Source organism: Sciurus vulgaris, assembly GCF_902686455.1.
Source record: "Sciurus vulgaris genome assembly, chromosome: 4".
Classification (NCBI taxonomy): Eukaryota; Metazoa; Chordata; class Mammalia; order Rodentia; family Sciuridae; genus Sciurus; species Sciurus vulgaris.
In genome coordinates, this window is record NC_136464.1 from 52,658,339 (window position 1) to 52,676,718 (window position 18,380).

Here is an 18,380-nt window from a genome sequence, read left to right on the forward strand (position 1 = left end):
CAGCCTCTGGAGCAGCCCATGGGGATTAGAATGCCAGAGGTAGACACGTGTTGGCCTGGATGCATCCACACCCCAGAAGCACAGTTATGCTGGGTAAGAATGTGGGGCCAGCATCCCCTAAGCCCTATGCAACAATAAAGAGGGGGACCTGCTTCCTGCCTCCCTCTTTGGTCAAGGTGAAGAAGGGAAAGCTCTAGTAACACACTTGGGAGCCCAGCACCATGGAGAGGTGGGATGTGAGGGCCTGGTTAGCTTGTGGAGATCAGTCAAACAAATTGTGATAAAAATGAAGAACCATTTACAGAGCACCTCTCTGTACCAGGCACTGCCTGTGGAGAGGCCATTGTCCTTACTCTTGGCCAGAATTTGCAGGCTTTTCCAGCCATGTAGGGCTGGAGAGAAAATCCCATGTACTTGGTGTTTAGCACAGCTTGGATTTCTCATGCTACCTTAGCTTCTGACCATCATCACTCTCCTGGGCATTGGTCCCAGGGGTAAGGTGAGATGGTGGCAGTGAGAGGGACATGCAGAGCCACATTCATGCAGCTGTGCTTATATCCTGTGATACTCCATAAACCCACCAATGTCCATGAGTGTCTTCTTGGACATTTCTCCAGGTCTCAGGCCTGAGACTCAGGAGCAGGGCCACCACTGGGATCATATAGCTCAAGCAATCCCAACCACTGAGACCTCAGCAGAGAGATTCCACAGGGACAGGAGACAGCACCCACTGGCAGGTTGGAGTGACAGTTCGACGGGAATCTCACTATCTCAGCTGAATCTCATTGCTCTGAGCACAGATAAAGCAATGAATGAGATTCTAGTGGCTGGCACACAGTAGAATATATATGTGAAATATATGTTGCATGAGCTATTTCAAGCAAAAGATTTCTGAGTGACCTCTAGCAAGCATTACACCCCCAGCAAGCATTACACCCCCTGAGCCTGTTTCTCCATCTACAAAGCAGGGATGATGTTAATGAATCTTCAAAGGCTGGCCCAGCACAAAAGGAGATAAAGTGAGCTGATGCTCTAGGTGAGCTTTAGAGCGCCACCCATTGGAGGCCTGAAGGAGGGGAAGCTTCTTAAGCTCCTGGCTTCTCAGGGAGGCCCAGCTGTGGGTGCCAAAGGGGCCAAAGAGCTTTTCTCCTAGATCTCTGTGTTCCCAACTTTTTGGATTCAGAACTCTTTTCCACTCTTAAGAACTAGTGAAAATCTCAAAAATCTTTTGTGTATGTAGACTATATCTATCAGTAGTTACCCTACTAGAAATAAAAACTGAAAATATTTAAGATATTTGTTCATTTAAATATAGTAAGACCCATTGTATAGCAACTTCATTACATAGTTTTATGAAAAGTTATGTGTTCCAAAATAAGTTAGGGAGAAAACTGGTATTATTTCACATTTTTCACAAATCTCTTCAATGTGAGGTTTAGCACAATTCAGTTGGATTCTCATATCTGCTTCTGCATTCAGATTGTTGTGATATTTCAGTTGAAATATATGAAGAAAATCCAGTCTTATTTACATATGTAGTTGGACAAGGGACAAGGGAGGAGCATTTTAATAGGCTTTTCAGATAGTTGTGGATATTCTTCTTTGAAACTATACCAAATCTCAACAAATGAAAAAATTTTAAGGTCACTTGTGATGTGGAATCACAAACCATATCAATGACCTTCATAGACTATCACATTAAACTCCATTGGTCTGTCCTGAGTGAATCTTTTGATATAATAATATAATGTCCTACACCATTCATTTGAAAATACTGGTTCATTAAGTTATATGGGTCTTTCAAATGTGACATTTTTCATTGTAGATTATCCAAAAAGCCACATTTGTTAATATCATCATCTGTCCTAAAAGAAATATCATGACGTATTAAGAAACTCTCAATCTCATAGTGATAGATACAGGTTTTCCAAAATTCTAATTTTGTTTGAAAGCCTGCATTTTATCCCTGGCAACAAATGCGTCAATTGTTTTCTTTGAAATGACAGGCTCACTTTGTTCACTTTTGAGGAGAGTACTGCTAAATGCCCAAGTTTGAATACCCATGGTTTTTCTGTCATTTGTTCATTCAAGGAAAAATGTGTTTCATGAAAACAGCAGCTATTCAGCTGGCATCTCAATCTTGCACGTGCTTTTCCTTGAGATATCCATTGTACTTTGGTATGTGGCCAAAGTGCTTTATGTATACAGCCCATTTCATCACACAGAATATTAAGAAGAAGTACACCCAAGGGCTGAGATTTGATAAAACTCATTTTTACTGCTTCATTGAAGTTATTCTTAAGGGAAATTGCTGCTTGCCCCCTGAGAGTGTGTGGTAGCAGCCAGCCCAATGCTTACTAGTTTAGCTGGTGCCTGTCCCATGATCCCTGCTAAGATAGCAGAAGTTCTGCACGCCATTGCCTTTGTGACTGTCACAAAGGCAATGTCAGCGTGCATGTCAACACAGTGAGACAAATATCACCACAGTACTATGATGGAAATCATCTTGACTCCATGCATCTCCTGAAAGTTTCCTGGGAACTCCCAGAGATCTTGGAATACACTTGGAGAACAGCTAGTATAAACAATAATGTAGCTAATTTAAGTTGTAAGAATATTCATCCCTTGCCTTTGGCACATAACAGTAAAACTACTTTCATTTTTTTTTTTTAAAAAACTCAAGCATGTAATTTTACAGAATTAGATTTGCTCACTGCTGATCTGATTTTGCTCCACTCTTGACAGTTGAGGAAATTAGAGCTCCAGAGATTGAGTGACTTACCTATTTGTTAGCCAACTGGCAGTTAATGGCAGAACCCTGTTTGGAACCTAGATATGCAAGAGATCAGGCCAGGGTAATATGGTCTCCACTGGCCATGTGGATGCTCACAGATGCCACAGCAAGCAGACCACATCCTCTGGGCTGCTCAAAGGGCCTTCGGGGACTGAGGCAGCTATCTCCTTATCCAGGGTCAAATCTAGCAGCACTGTAGATAATGCCAAAAGTGCACATACCTCTCCACTCCACATCTAGCCCACGCATGGGATGGTCATTCCAGGGTCTCCCAGGGAATGTATTCTGTCTACAGTTGCTTATGGATCATCTCTACAGAGGAACTTGGTATAGACACAAGAAAACATAAATAAATGAATGAATCCTTCATATACAAATCTGTAGAGATACTGTTAAATGGAAAAGGCAAGGTATAGAAAAGGATGTAAAACTTGCTACCACTGAGGCAAAAAAAAAAAAAAAAAAGAAGAAGAAGAAGAGAAATAAACCTGGTTTGTTATGCATATGCACTGATTCCTCTCTGGAAGAAAAAAACCCATAATGCCTGTTGCTTCTGGAAGCTGAGGCACTGGAGTCTTTTCTGGGCATCTTTTGTTACCTCTTGACATTTGAACCCTAGTGACTACCTTATTCAACATAAATAAATGAGCGTTGAACACACACACACAAACCCATAAAATCATTTTCTTCAGCACACTGACTTAGGAGTTCTTAGAGGTATTTAGGCAGGTTGAGAGCCTTAATTTCACTTCCCTCTTCCCCTTCCTAACTGAGGCGACAATATAAATAAACATCTTCTGTTTATTTATTTATTTGTTTAGTACTGGGGATTGAACCCAGAGGTGCTTTACCACTGTCCTAAGTCCCCGGTCCTTTTTATTTTTGAGACAGGATCTCACTAAGTTGCTCAAGCTGGCTTATGAACTTGCAATCCTCATCCCTCAGCCTTCCTAGTCACTGGGATTACAGGCATGCACCACAGTGCCCAGCAACTAATACCGTTTATTGAGTTTTAATAGGTGTCAAACAGCATACAAAGTGCATTATGTAAAATTGCCTTCACAAAGAAACAAAAAAAGAGATAATTTCCCCATGCAGATGAGGAGCTGTGGGTGAAGGTGGGCAAGCCAATCAGAACTGAGCAGGACTCCCTGGGCCTCATGCAAGTCCTTCTCTACAGGCCAGCCACCCCTTCAGTGTGGGTTTTCTTCTCCCCACTCCATCTGCAGATAAGATCCTGGTTCACTGCGCCATGGGTCGCAGCCGGTCAGCAACCCTGGTCCTGGCCTACCTAATGATCCACAGGAACATGACCCTGGTGGATGCCATCCAACAAGTGGCCAAGAACCGCTGCGTCCTACCCAATCGGGGCTTTCTGAAGCAACTTCGAGAACTGGATAAGCAACTGGTGCAGCAGAGGAGACAGGCCCAGCGTGGGGACGTCCCAGAGGAGCCATAGGGCCCTCTTCATCGCCAAACACTGACTCTTGGGATGGAAGATGAAAGGCTGAAATGGCACTGTCCTGTGACTTTGGTCACAGAGAAGGGACAGTGAAACCAAAGCTTGACTTCTTCATAATAATCTTATTAAACTTCCCAGCGTGTGCTGAGAGCAGGGAGGCTTCAGAGCCGCCTCCTGGCAGAGTCCAGGTCTCAGCCCCGTGGGGGGAGACTGGCGCCCGGCTCAATTGGTTGCAGATGAGAGCACCGTTCTGCACAGTCTCCTGTGATTTTTTTTTTTTTTTTTTAAGATGGAAACAGAAAAGGATTTTAAAATGTGTGGGAATTGTGTTGTGATTAAATGTTTGGCTTTGTCTGAACGAAAAGTCACATTCTTATAAAAAATAATTTTAAAATAGAACTTGATTTTCTATAAACACAGAAAAGTGCCTGTGCAGCTGTTACAGGAGAGCTTTCACAGGTATCAGGGAGGGGGTGCACCCGCATTCTTTACCCATGGAATCCCCAGGTCACCATCCTCGGATGCTGCTGTCCTGGCAGGGGTAGGGAGTGGGGTCCTAATCCCCTTAGAGCCCCCTGCCCTCGGCTTCCTGCCTGCCTCAGGGAGCCAGGGCTCTTCTGAATGGTGGCCAGAACTGCCTGCCACTACTCAGACAAATTCAATAAATTGTGGCAAATTTGGACAAGAATTTGGCTTTATAATCTTGCACAAAATGAGGGAAAGGATGACACTTCTCAGCAGACCAGGATCCTGCCTCTAGTCAGAGCAGCTGGGACTGGGTTGTTTTCAGTCCCATCAGGAAGTATTTGTAAAGGGGTTTGCTGTGGCATGGGAGGATGGGGCAGCCAGTGGGGCTCAGGGCTGAGGTCGGCTCTCACAGCTAAGCCGCTCACTGTGAGCATGTGTGCTCTTTGTTCTTGAGAAAATAGTAGCAGCACCAAGTGGGTAGTGGTGACTTCTGGAGCCAGGAACCTGAACCAGACTGAACCCAAAGAGAGATGCTGGGGGTGAAGATACTAGCAGTCAAGGACCAGAAATGGAAACCACCTGGAAAAAGCCAAGAGCATGAGTCCTCTTGGGAAACAATGAAAAAGGGTCAGGTCTCCAGTTTGGTTGTGATTCTCAATAGAATAAAAGAGGGAGTTCTTGCTAGAGGGAGGTAAGAGTCCAGGGAATCAGCAGCTGGATAAAGCCACCCAATAGTCTCCCTATGACCTCAGGGAAGTTGTGTCCTGAGCCCTTATACCAGGACCTGGTTCCTCAGGACTGCCTGGTTCTGCTCTGGGAGGGTCACCTTGGCCCAAGAGAAGTCTGGTCCTCAGATTAACATGCACATGAAGGGGATTCCCCTGAGACGTCCCCTCCCGGCCATCAGGTAAAAACCCTGAAACATTGCAAGGGAATTGCAAAGCAAAAAGGCAAAGCTGAAATGGAAATATGTTTAGTAAATTGATCTTGGCGGTAAGATTGAAAAGATGGGATGTTCCATCTGAAATTGGGACAGGGCTAAATGGGACAGGGATCAGCCACAACTCTTGTGTGAGGGAGAGAACAGTGTTGTAGGGGCATAATGACCAAGGGTGATGGAATTGCTTGACAACTCAGGTTGGGGTGTAATGGGAGCCATGTATGGGCTCTTGGGAAAGAGATGCAGACGGAAAGACTCATAGTGATCTCTACCTAGGTTTGCCTATCATGGCATTCCAATGGCTGCTCTCTGAACAGTTTTCTCTTAGGTCTGATCTATTCCATGCCTCGACACAAATCATTACTTCTATTTTAATGAACTATTTACATTTAAGTGAATTCCCTTTAGGGAGGATGTGTTTTCTTGAGCATCTACCACCCCTGTATTTCCCTGTATGCCACCATCTCTTTGTAAAGCTAAGTCCTGCTGAGGGCAGAAGCAGCAGAGAACTTAACACTAGAGGGTCTGACTCTTCTGGTGACTCCTGAAAGCCAGAGATAGAAGAAAGAAAGTTTTTCCAATAGTGTTTCACATCTTCACAAGTAAAAGGTTCATTCGATCCACAAATATTTGTTGAGAATGTACTATATGCCAACAGTTGCATTATAATGGAGGCCAAAAATAAAAACAAGTGTGGGTTGTAATAGAAATACAATAAGGGAGATGGGTGCTAAGGTGGACAGCAATAGGGAGCATGGGGAGAGCAACCTACTTTAGAAGCTGGGTGGTGAAGGGCAACCTCTCTGACAAGTAAGCTTAGGTTTGAAGTCAGCACACCCTTCCAAGGTGGAGGGAGCACTCTAGGCTGAGGAACTGCAGATCAGGTGACAGGGGAGTGCAAGGAAAGGGGTAGAGAGGTTAGGTTTTATTCCCAGTGCAAAGAAAAACCACTGACAGATTTTAAGCAAGGAAATGGTGTGAGCTCTTTCAAGATCACTCCAGAAAAAATCACTTTGGCCGAAGTGTGGAGAATGGGTTGCAGGAAATTGAGAAGGGAGACCAGAAGATCAGTTAGGGGGGGTGTTACAGGAAAGAGGAAGGTGGCCTGGACTGACGATGCCAGGATTTGCGTTCAAGATTATTTTGGAATTATGCAGGAAGAGGGGAAGACTTGCTGAGAGGAGAGAAATGAAGGTTAGCGAACTGGGTATGACTTCAGTATGGCATGTCCAGAAGACACAGAAAGGTGTCCCGTCATTTGATCAAGACTCTAGAGCTCAGAGGAGTGTGCACAACTGGAGATACAAATACAGTGAAGGAGTAGAACCTGAAGTCACCATAGTAGATAAGGACACCAAAAGAGGATGCTTCAGGCCAGAGTGTTGCAGAACATGAACATTTGCAGCCGGGCCCAGGTGGAATCTGGGAATGGGAACAAAGAAGGTAGCAGGCATCAGGGGTGCCTGGGCACAGACACTGAAGGCACTGCTGGGTAACATAACGGTACTTAAACTTTCAGTATATCAGGCTGACTGCAGAGCAAGGCTTGCTTGCAACAACAAAGGAACCTATATTTATATAGCACTTAGCAGTTTTTACAGCATTGTGTATTCATTAGCTAAGCCTTTAAACCAGAGAGATGACCAGTTAGAGCCTTTTCACGGGGTACAGTATTTTAGGAGAAAGAGTTGTGATTTGGGAACCCTGGGTTTGTTTCAGCTTACAAATTTTAGCTGGGTGAGTTCAGGCAATTAGGTTAGCTTCTTTGAGCCTTGATTTCTTGATCTGTAAATGAAAATGACCGCCCCATTTCCTACACAGGGTGAGCGTGTGGATCAGGCAGAAGGACTGTTGGTGAAAGCTCTTTGTGACAACGTTGTGAGTTGTTATTTCTAAAACACCATGTTGGTGAAAAAGGCCAAAGTCCGAGGCCCATGTACCTAGGGTGGTGCCACGAAAGTAGGTTGGCAACAGTCACGTTAGACTTTCATGAAATAAATGAACAAGAACACATTACTGGTTTTTAAAGATGTGGCCTGTGAATGAATCCCAACCTAATGGGGAGTGTATTCAGTTGTGATGAATCCAAGTCCTGTTTTCCAGGATCTGTGGTGTCACATTCAGGTCTGAATTCATTCATTCAGGTGCCTCTAGTGCTGTCTTGATTCTGGTGTGGCAGGTTTGGGGCAGTGACTGGGATTTGTCTACAAGCTCGCTAGAGGGCTGTGGGGGCAGGCAGGAGTGAGCACATTGGAGCCCCGCATTCCACAAACCCAACAGTGTAATCAGCAAAGGGAACAGAGGGGAGTCTCCAGAGTCCCCCAAAACTTAAAGCAATAGGAAAGAGACTGAATCATGACAGTTTCAAGGTGGGGCCCGTGGGAGTCCTGCTTCCCAGGCTCAGGCAGCCTCATGCCTGATGGGTGGCCATTTCTGACCTGCTGCAACCATGGATTCATACAAGCCACACACGGCCCAGTGGGTGGATGGGAAGTCTCCTTTTGCCACAGTAGCCCTTGCAGAAGCATCTTCCTGGAAGCTCTCCCTCCTACAGGCGTTGCCCACTTTGCAGGTGTGGAAGGAAGGGACTCAAGGGTAAATTGTGGATGTTAAACCCAGTATGACTGCAACTAACTGAAAGAAACTGATGATGCAGGTGAGAGCACAAGGCCTAGCTCTGCCAGGCATCCTCCCTCCACACGGACCCTTTATCCTGGTGTGTGCACTCTGTCCTACCCTTTCAGGGTTTTATTTTGAGATCATTTTAAGGTTTGTATCTAGAATCTGTGTAACACCTAATTATTATGTGCTGAAACAACAGTAGTGACTTGCTTAGTGGAGAGTTATGAACACCTATTTCTAGACTTAGTGCTTGAGTAATGTTTAAACTCATGCAAAACTTTCTCCGAATGCCATTAAATAATGTTTGTGAATATTTTCCCCCTTGGTCTGACCTTTTAGACTAAAGAAAACATACAATCAATCATTCACAACAGAGCAAAACTTTCACACTTAAAGGAAATAAATTTTCAAACATACAATCCCAAATTGGGTGTTTTGGTATTAATCTTCATAAAAATGAAGCTTGCTATCATGGTACTAGGCCTGAGGGGAGTTTATACAGACTGTACAAACAAAGCAGCTGGATATTTGGGACATTTGTGCAGGATCTCTTTGCAAATGAAGATCAAAGTCAAAAAGAAAAAAACAAATTCACTTTATTTTAAAGACAATGATTGGCATACAGAAGGTATGCACTAGCATAAAATAAACTTTCATGAAAAGCATTAAAATCCATTATAAATTAATTTATTAAATAGGTATTTGGTATATGTGATGGTTTTATTAGATATTACTTTTATTTATTGCCAACCCCTCCCCAAAGTCAAAACAAATCAGAAAATCTCATAACTCCAATTTACACTAAATAATTTATTTTCCCAAAATGTGTATGTGTTCTGAGATGTGACACATGATACAGTTCAATTGGTCATTCTCTATCAATCATAATATGACAGGACACAAGAGGCTAAAAATGGCTCATCATAATTTATTTTATGTTAAAATGTACAGCTTTTTTTGTTTGTTTTTGTTTTTTGTTTTTTTTTGAAGTAACTGACTAAAAAGATAACAGATAAATACAAGAGTGTCGCTGGCTCCTATTTTATACAAGGATTACGCCTCTCCTGCTTGGCCCTTACTGTCACCCTGTACAGGTACAAAGGCTACAAAAAAGGAAGCAATATAAACAGACACAAATAACTTTTTTGCTTTTTTTACATGCGATTTGTAAGCTTAGTTTGAGCTATTCACAAGCTACTTCTCTATTTTTCCTTAAAAAATAACTCCAATATTTTATAAAGATAGAAAAATCTACAGATGGAATGAAAATGTAAAGTTAGAGGCATTTCCATAAAATAGCAACTTTACACCAAATTCACTATTTTTTTAAATTCTGCCAAGTATTTGGACATATATGAAATGTTTCAAAACCTGACAGATAAACACTGAGATATGCTTCATTCAATAAACAGAAGTCTGCATTTATAAAACAGAAAGCTGCCTTTTTCCCCAAAGAAATCTGTCACCAAAATGGAAAAGGGTCTCAACTTTACACCAAACATTTAGCAATAAAACCCTCTTGACTAACCAAATGGGAATAGCTTTTATAGCTCTTTACAGTTTTATAATTAACAAAAATATAGTTTTTTTAAAACCCTCAAATTAGGGCACCCTAATCAAGGCAAAAAACTTAAGAAATGGCTTACTGTTAGCACAACACTTGTACAGTACTACAAAATGCACTGTCACTAACAAAGACATTAGCGGCATGCTGAAGTGTCACCTTAAACAAAATATACAATAACTGAAATGCTAAAGGCATTTACATGGAGTGGACAGGGAAGAAAAAAAAGCTCTAGGTTCAATATTAAAACAGATAATCTGGGGGCTTGATATCCACATTGTTTAATGGAAGCAGGCACAACCAGTGGCTGCCTCCAGTTGTAGTCCAGAGAGGCCTTCCTTCGCAGAGAATGTCATATAAAAGTAACAGAAACAAAGGTACCAAAAAAGAAAAAGGAAAAAAAGAAAAACAACTTGTATAAGGCTTTCTGCTGCATACAGCTTTTTTTTTTTTTAAATAAATGGTGCCAACAAATATTTTTGCATTCACACCAATTGCTGGTTTTGAAATCGTACTCTTCAAAGGTATTTGTGCAGATAAATCCAATAGTGACACCCAGTGGGTCTCATGGACTGCCCAAGTTGTCTACCTTCTCATGTAGGACCCATTGAGAGATTGTTTGGACATGCCTGTGTTCATGTAGCCGTGATGTCCAGGGGCTGTGTACATCATGTTACTGTGGGGTGGAGTCTGCATTGGCTGCTGGGCATATGGCTGGGTTCCCATCATGCCCATCTGCATCTGCATAGGGTACTGGGGAGTTTGATTCATGTAGCCATGATTGCTGTGGTAGCCACTGTTCATCATTGGCTGGGACATGCTGTACCCATTCATGGCATTTAGAGTGTTCATGTTCATGTTCACAGAATTGACATTGTAGGCTGGGGCTGGCATCAGGTTCACACTCATGTTCATGCCTCTTTGCATTGTTAAAGTTCGTGCAGGACCCTGCATGGCTACAGTCTGGGAGCGCCCATAGATTTGTGACTGATGGGTGGCAGCGGCTGGTGACAGAGATGCCGACTTGGTTCTCATGGAGACGTGGCCCTTGCTGGCAATCTGGGTTTGCAGTCTTTGGCTGTGGGAAATGCCAATATTTGATGCAGCCATGTTCCGCTGCAAAAGAGGCGGTGGCAGATTCATTGGAGGAGGAGTCAGGTTAGGGGGTGGGGTCATGGTAGCTTGTGCTTGGGGTCCCCCAGGGACGGAGTGTGGAGACTGAGAAAGCTGAACAAGCCCTGTGTTACTTAATGGTGTGGACAAAGAGGCACTGTTTGCATAGGAAGTCACAGCAGCGGAATGGCTGTAAGGCAATGAATGATCAATAAGTGTATTAGTTAACTGCTGCAGTTTGGCAAGGCTGAAGGTGGCAGATGGCTGTGGGTAGTGCCCAGCCCCAAAATCACTTTGACCCATTCGCTCATATAAGCCAATGTTGGCGTTGCCTGTCTCGGGGATGTCAGCCAGCTGCATCGGTGGGGTGAAGTTAGCAGCCATGCTACACTGAGCCAGCTGCTGGCTGCTGCTCGGAGGCCTCTCCACCACACAGCCTTGGGGAGACTTGACGCTGCAGGTTGGGGGAGAGCTGATGCTGGTTTGTTGCAGCATGCTACAGCTCCCGCTGATGTTGGACATCTGCTGGGTGACGGCACAGCTGCTCTGTGTCAGATTGCTAGAGGTGAGGTTGCTATAGGAGCAGCTGTTCTGTGAAGAGCCGTTTCCACAAATGCTGCCACCCATAGTAGAGTCATAACTGCTTGGATTTTCATAGTTCTCTGTTGTGCTCTCAATACTGCCCAGGTCACTAAATCCACTATCCACAACTTGCTGTGAGTGATCTGAAACCGATGGGACATCCATCATTGGACTGGTTTCCATGTTCTGCAGAGATGGTACTGAGATGGCACTCTGATCTGGGCTGATCTGAGCATAGCTGCTCTCTAGGGCAGGAACACTTGGACTATTGACAGAACGGACTGACTGGCCAGGATGGGAATGAACTGATGACACTGGGCTACTGTGATCTGACTGTTGGCAATCGTCCAGTGTGGCAGCAATTTGTGGACTTTGGTCTGCATGGGTGTAGTTCTGTAGGCTTCTGCAGGCCTCTTGAGTCTCGGCACAATCCTGAAAGGTGTCGTCCTGTTCCCTGTTCTCCTGGGTTAAGGACTGAACTGCCTGAACAGTCTCCGAGTCGATTTCCATGGTGGCTGTGTTTCCCTCTTTGAACTCAGAATCTACTTCACTATTCTTTTGGTCCTGCTTCTGTGTCTGTTCCTCTGGGGGCTCCTCATCAGACTCAGGTGCATTTTCAGTATCCCCAGCAAGCTCTTTAGGCTCAGTGTTACACGAAGCTGCAAGGTCAACGCCACACTCCATCAGGACCTCTGGATTTGCATGACTAGGTTGAACACTAAGGTCTAAAAAAGCCTCCTGGTTTTCCAGCACTTCTTTGAAGGTTTCCCTTGGGAGTTCTTCCTTCTCCACTGCGGCAGACTCCATGTGACTGTCATCTTCATCATCTGCATCATGATCCTCATTGTGAGATGGCTCTTCATCCTCCTCTTCTTCCTCTTCATGATCATCTAAATGCACAGTGTCTTCTTTATCCATGGAGATTCCTGGTTCCTCTTTTTCCTGACTTTTAGCACTATCCTGGTCTTTTCCTACAGTTTCTTCTTCCTCCTCCTCCTCTTCTTCCTCTTCCTCCTCCTCCTCCTCCTCCTCTTCTTCCTCCTCCTCTTCCTCAGGTTTGATGGGGTCCTCATCTGGCTTTTCACCTGGTGATTTATTTGGACTTACAGGTGCACATATTTCTTCCTTTCTGTTTCCATCCCGAGGCAGCAGGGTTTCCACAGTCTCCCTCACCTCTTCCCCAATCCCGATGGGCATGGGACTAATTTTGTCTTCCAAAATCTCCTTCTGCTCTTCCACTGTGACCTGCTCCTCAGGTTCCATGGGTGTTTCTGGTGGGGTATACAGGTTCAGTTTAAATCCAGTCTTCCTCTCTTTGTTTTGCCTCCACTTAGAAAGACCACGCTTTGTTCCTTTTGGCCACACTTGTTTGCACTTTAGAGGTTCAGGATTGTCTTTGCTCCCTTCTTTCAAGTTATTTGCATCATCGTCTATTTTGTCTTAGTAAAGAGACAGAAAGGGGAAGGAAGACAAGCAAATTTTTAGAAAGCATAGCCATGGACAACTTGAATTCATTCCTCTAAATTCATTAGCCAGCAGTGCTTTCAATTTAGCATTTTAAGAGTTGATGGTCAAGATAATCAAGACTAATGTAGAATAATATTGTTGCATAAATCAAGTAAATAACCTAGGCCTGGGAAAACATTCAAGTTTAACCAACAAGACATTCTATGATGCAAAAGCCTCAAGTTCCACAACATTAAAAAAAAAAAAATGAACTTGAACATTTAGAAATTAGGAAATTCTAGGGAAAGGAATTAATGCTAGCTTATATCCAAATCATCACTGCATTAGAAAAATAACTGCTATATCTATCCTGAGGAAATAAACTTTTGTGGATATTTACTCAATTTAAAGGATCTCAGATGACGTTATTTAATTTTCGTTGAATGTTTCCTCTGGCATAAAAATAAACTGTGTACCTCTGAAACGAATAAATAACTAGATTCACAAAACACAAATGCATCTGTAAATCACCATTTTTAGGATTATCTTTTTTATTTTTCCCTTTGGCAGTATAAGGGATTGAACCCAGAGGCTTTCTGCACATGCTCTGAGCTAAATCCACAGTCCTTTTTAAAGTTCTATATTGAGACAGAGTCTCACTAAATTGCCCGGCTAGCCTGGAACTTGTGATCCTCTGGCCTCTGCTTCCCGAATAGCTGGGATTACGGTCGTGTGTCACCACACCTGGCTTAGGATCATCATTTCTGCAAGCTACAACCTGCAATATAATGACCATGAAATTACTGAATATTGAAAATATAAGTATTCTTCTTATCACTAACTCTGTCCACATTGTATTTTGGATCAGTTTACTGCTCAACTGGAAGATTTAAATTGTAAAAACAATTAGAAACACACTGTGATTGCAAAGTTCATTTCAATTCAGTTAACCTTATTTTTCTGTACCTATGTGCACATGTGAATATAAATAAATGCTTATATAAATATAAGTGAACAAACACATGAATATATTTACACATACATAATTATAAATAAATATATAAAACACCCAAGTCTTAACCGCTTTAAAGACCATACTAGTCCCCTAAAATAAATAGCCAATTTAAAGGGAAAGCTCTAGAAGGAGCAACTAGAAATGCTATTTTTGGCCAGATATGGTGGTGCACTCTTCCAGCTACTAAGGATACTGAGGCAGGAGGATAGCAAGTTTGAGGCCAGCCTTGGCAACATAGCAAGATCTTATCTCAAAAAAAAAAAAAAAAAGAGAGCTGAGAAGGTAGCTCAGTGGCAGAATAGCCCTGAATTCAATCCTCAGTACTCTTCCCCTCTCCTCCAAAAGACAAAACAAAACAAAAAAATCAACATCACCAACAATAAAAAACAAAACTATCAAACACATTTTGGAGAACACAAATAAGATCTAATAAATGAGGAAAAGAGATCCTTTGTGTCAGAATGGAGTGATTTCTAATTCAATCAGTGCATGGCAGGGTAAGCTCTAGCTCATTTTTGTAATACAAGAACTACATATAAACTTACCTGCCAGCATTACATTGAAAATGGCCAGTTGAAAAGAACATAAATGTCATGTAGGATGATCTTCCAGAAGTGCCAAGTACCAGGCCTAAGTTCATGTTCATATTTTTTCCTTTCTATCCACAATGGCAGATACAGCCATGTCAATGGCCACAGAATCCACATTCTTACTCTACATGCTACTGATCCTACCATCAAAGACAATTCACTGGTAGTTTGTTAAGTTTTTTAGAGCATGGGGAAGGGATATCCCCTGTCAACTTAAAAGGAAGAACAATTTCCTGATTTCTATATTATCCTATATTATCAAAGCTAATATTGATGGTGTGGGTAAATTCATGTTTCTTGATCATAGTATCCTCAGATACTATTGATGATTACAATGTATCACTAGTTTACTAATAAGTGTTTTCTAGGAAAGGAACTATTCTTATTAAATTCTCACACTGATGATAATACTCTGATTTCCAAAACATTAAGTGAAGAAGAGTACATAATAGAATCAAGGAAATGCAGGGTGTTTCTTATTAACAGACTTCAAATTTTTGAAGCTGAGCTAATTTCTGGGAAGACAAACCCACCTAGAGGAACGTTCTGGTCTTAGGAGTTGTTTAACATAAAATCCCACTGCAGGGAGAAAGGACAAATGAGCACTTATTTCAGGTGCGCTGGCATGACCTCCCAGATGCCTTTGGTATCAAGTCAGACTGACAGTCATAGGGTAACGTTTTTATAACCCTCTACTTACTTCTACACGGGTCAGCATTCTTAAAGCAATGATTGTCTTTTCCTTCCTCTTCCTCTGTTTGTCTTTTCTTCCCAGGCTGGTGTTGGAATGCTTTTCTCAGGACTGGCTTCCTGCCATCTTCCTCCACTTCAATCTCACAGGTAGGCTCCAGCTGTGGCATTGGCCTCTCTTCATCTGAGTTGTCAAAGGGCTCATTCAGTACTTCTGTCGTCTCAGAAATGGTCTCGGTTGTTACACTGCTGTTGATCCTTCTGCGTTTACGACCCCTTTTCTTTTTTAGTACAAAAGGCCTCTGAAATTAATTCCAAACATAATACATAAGAGCTCATGAGAAATTAAATGGTTGTGTCAATATGCAGCAAACATGTATTGAAAATGCGCCTGAGAATCTTACACGTAAAGACTTCTGTAAATGCCTTTGTACTTAACCTTCTATTTGATGTTTAACATCCCTCTCGGGCTCCAACTACAGAGGCAAGTGTTTTCCAAATAAAACAGTTGTTTACTCAAGCAGATGCTTTGAGAGGGCACATCCTAGCAGCTTGACTGTATATTTTAAAAGCTAAGCTTTGCTTTTCTAGCATGTATTTTCCAAGTGGTACTTGCTGGCTTCAATATCCTAGACATCATAGATCTTTGTAGGGCACCATGGACCCCAATGTTTCCATAAATGTTGCAATAATTAACTAGCCATTGAATCACTCATTTAATGCTTGGAAACCCACTACATGCAAAACACTATGGAAAACATGATGGTATACAACAGTGGCTTACTTGTCCCGTTTCACAGGACTTCAGGAACTACAAAAGGGGAGGAAGGAAAGGGTACTTAAGGAAAGTATTACTCTCCTGCTTAAAAAGCCCACAAGGTTGTGTAGTGGTACTTACTAAACAAATGATAATTCTGCTGAAAATTTTAATATGAAAGGCAGCTAAAGAAGATAGATTTGTATTCTCCAGGGCTGGGGAGATAGTTCAGCTGGTAGAGTGCTTGCCTCACAAGCACAAGGCCCTGAGTTCGATCCCCAGTACCACAAAAAAAAAAAAAAAAAAAAGATTTGTATTCTCCATATAAGATATAAAAATATTTCTTCTATTTGTACTAAAGGTTGGCACAAATGACTCCAAGATCATAAAAAAACTAAAAAAGTATTTAATAATACAAATTAAATCAAGGAATAACAGGTAGATTTGCTGTTAAAGTGTAATCTGTCAATAATGAGCCCCCAAATTGTTGGAAATAAACTACAAAGAAGGGTTCACTAAATTTGGTTAAAAGCCACCTAGAGCTGGGAGCATAGCTCAATGGCATAGCTCTTGCCTATCACGTGCAAGAACCTGAGTTCAATCCTCAGTATAAAAAAACAGAAAATCCAACCTTCAGGTAAACTGTATCCAAAAATTCCTGTCTTACATTATTAATGCTCTGAATGTTCTTGACAAACACACCTAGGCCTGTTAATCATATTCTATAGTTTAACATTTGTGGTTATTGATACCACCCCCACTGGTCTGTCTACCCTCACAAACCACTTGAATTTTCCCAAACACAAGTAGGAAACATAAAAGAACTGGTTTTCTTAAGGCTGAGTCCATTTATATGGTAGTGGTCCATGTCATGCCTTGGATAATTCTGGATTTTCATATTTTTAGGACAAGTTTCTCTCGTTATATACATAAGATATGAATGCACTCTCCTTGTAAGAAATTAAAAAATGGGCTAGAGTTGTGGCTCAGTGGAAGAGTGCTCGCCTAGCATGTGTGAGGCTCGCCTAGTATGGGTTCAATCCTCAGCACCACATAAAAATAAAAGTATTGTGTCCACCTACTAACAATTAAAGGAAATTAAAAAAACATTATTCAGAAGCCTGAAGTCCACTTCATGGGATGTTCCTTTCTACTACCTTCCAACAATTACCCTCCTACTAGTTGCCAGGCTTAGAAGAAAGCACTGATCTGGGAGTTGAGTAGCAAGCTGCTTGATAGATACTATATAGTAGTGACCTTGGCATGGAGCCTTACCTTGTATCCTGTTATCTCTATTTGTTTTGGCTTTACTAACAAAACCTGGCCCCCCTTTATGTCACAGATATTGCTGACAAAGATATCAGATCTGGGATAGCAGTTACCTAAAAACAAAATCAATTGTTTACTTTCTATATTTCTGGAAATTAGATGGTATAATTTAGAAAAACCAGTAGGTTACTAAGATATGAGGAATTTAATTAATGTGCCATAAGCCACAAATACAAAACATCAGCCAAAAGGGCCCCAAAATACCTTCTAACAATTCTATGCTGAGAACAAGAGAGAAGCAGTAGCAAGAACACCGGCTTGCAATGACTCTGAAGTCTCTTGGCTACCATAGGCCTTGAAGGTGGTTAAGTGCTCTCTGGGGCCCCTTTTCTTTCTCATAACTGGATTCTACTCCTGCAGACCAGCAGGTGGCAGTGACTGCTAGACTAGGAAGCTGGTCGTTCCTGGTTTACTGCCTTAGCCACCAGTAGACACAATCCTGACTATGAGATAATCGATTACGATATCCGATCAGTGAGACTGTATACACAGAACTACATCTAAAGTAGAAAGTGAAACAAATAATAACACAATGTTGGCAATGACAAAGATGATTTGACTGAAAGCTGCTCAGACTGAGATCTAAACAGCACATACCTTTCTCTTTATGGCAACTGACTGTGGTTTTGTCAATCGTGGGGGAGAGCTTTGAATATTTTCTTCTTCCTCTTCCTCATCTTCCTCTTCTTCTTCCTCCTCTTCCTCTTCTTCCTCTTCCTCTTCTTCCTCTTCCTCCTCCTCCTCCTCCTCACTGCTCTCTTTAGACAGCTCCATCAATTGCCCTCGTTCCCCTGCTACTGGCCGGCTCTCCGGGGAATGCAAATATTTATTTTTCGATTGTACTTTTGCAGGTGATTGCCTACTGTTAGCTCTAGATGACAGGATTTCTTGCTCCTCCTTTTCCCAGCAGCTAGCTTGCTCCATTAGCCGCTCAGCCTAAGGGGGAGGGTAAAAATGGCGGTTGGTAAGAGGGCAGTTATGCAGCCAGAGCCTCTAAGGATCAATGGC

At 42.3% G+C, this 18,380-nt stretch overlaps 2 protein-coding genes across 3 annotated transcripts in view; one reads left to right on the forward strand and one right to left on the reverse strand.

Annotated features, from left to right (window-relative positions):
- DUSP29 (dual specificity phosphatase 29) overlaps positions 1-7,781 on the forward strand; it is a gene marked incomplete at its 5' end in the record, with an annotated part of 37,601 nt that extends 29,820 nt beyond the window's left edge. For both annotated transcript variants that reach the window (XM_079135967.1, XM_079135966.1), the window contains one exon: positions 4,024-7,781. In XM_079135967.1, the coding sequence (XP_078992093.1) occupies positions 4,024-4,253 (230 nt within the window). In that variant the 3' untranslated portion in view covers positions 4,254-7,781. The remainder of the gene's footprint in view (positions 1-4,023) is intronic.
- Positions 7,782-9,194: 1,413 nt separating this feature from the next.
- Positions 9,195-18,380, reverse strand: part of KAT6B (lysine acetyltransferase 6B) — an 81,724-nt gene continuing 72,538 nt past the window's right edge. The window contains exons 14-16 of the mRNA XM_079135921.1: positions 17,970-18,308; positions 15,297-15,588; positions 9,195-12,984 (exon numbers count right to left, since the gene is read on the reverse strand). Coding sequence (XP_078992047.1) covers positions 10,436-12,984; positions 15,297-15,588; positions 17,970-18,308 — 3,180 coding nt within the window. The 3' untranslated portion in view covers positions 9,195-10,435. The remainder of the gene's footprint in view (positions 12,985-15,296; positions 15,589-17,969; positions 18,309-18,380) is intronic.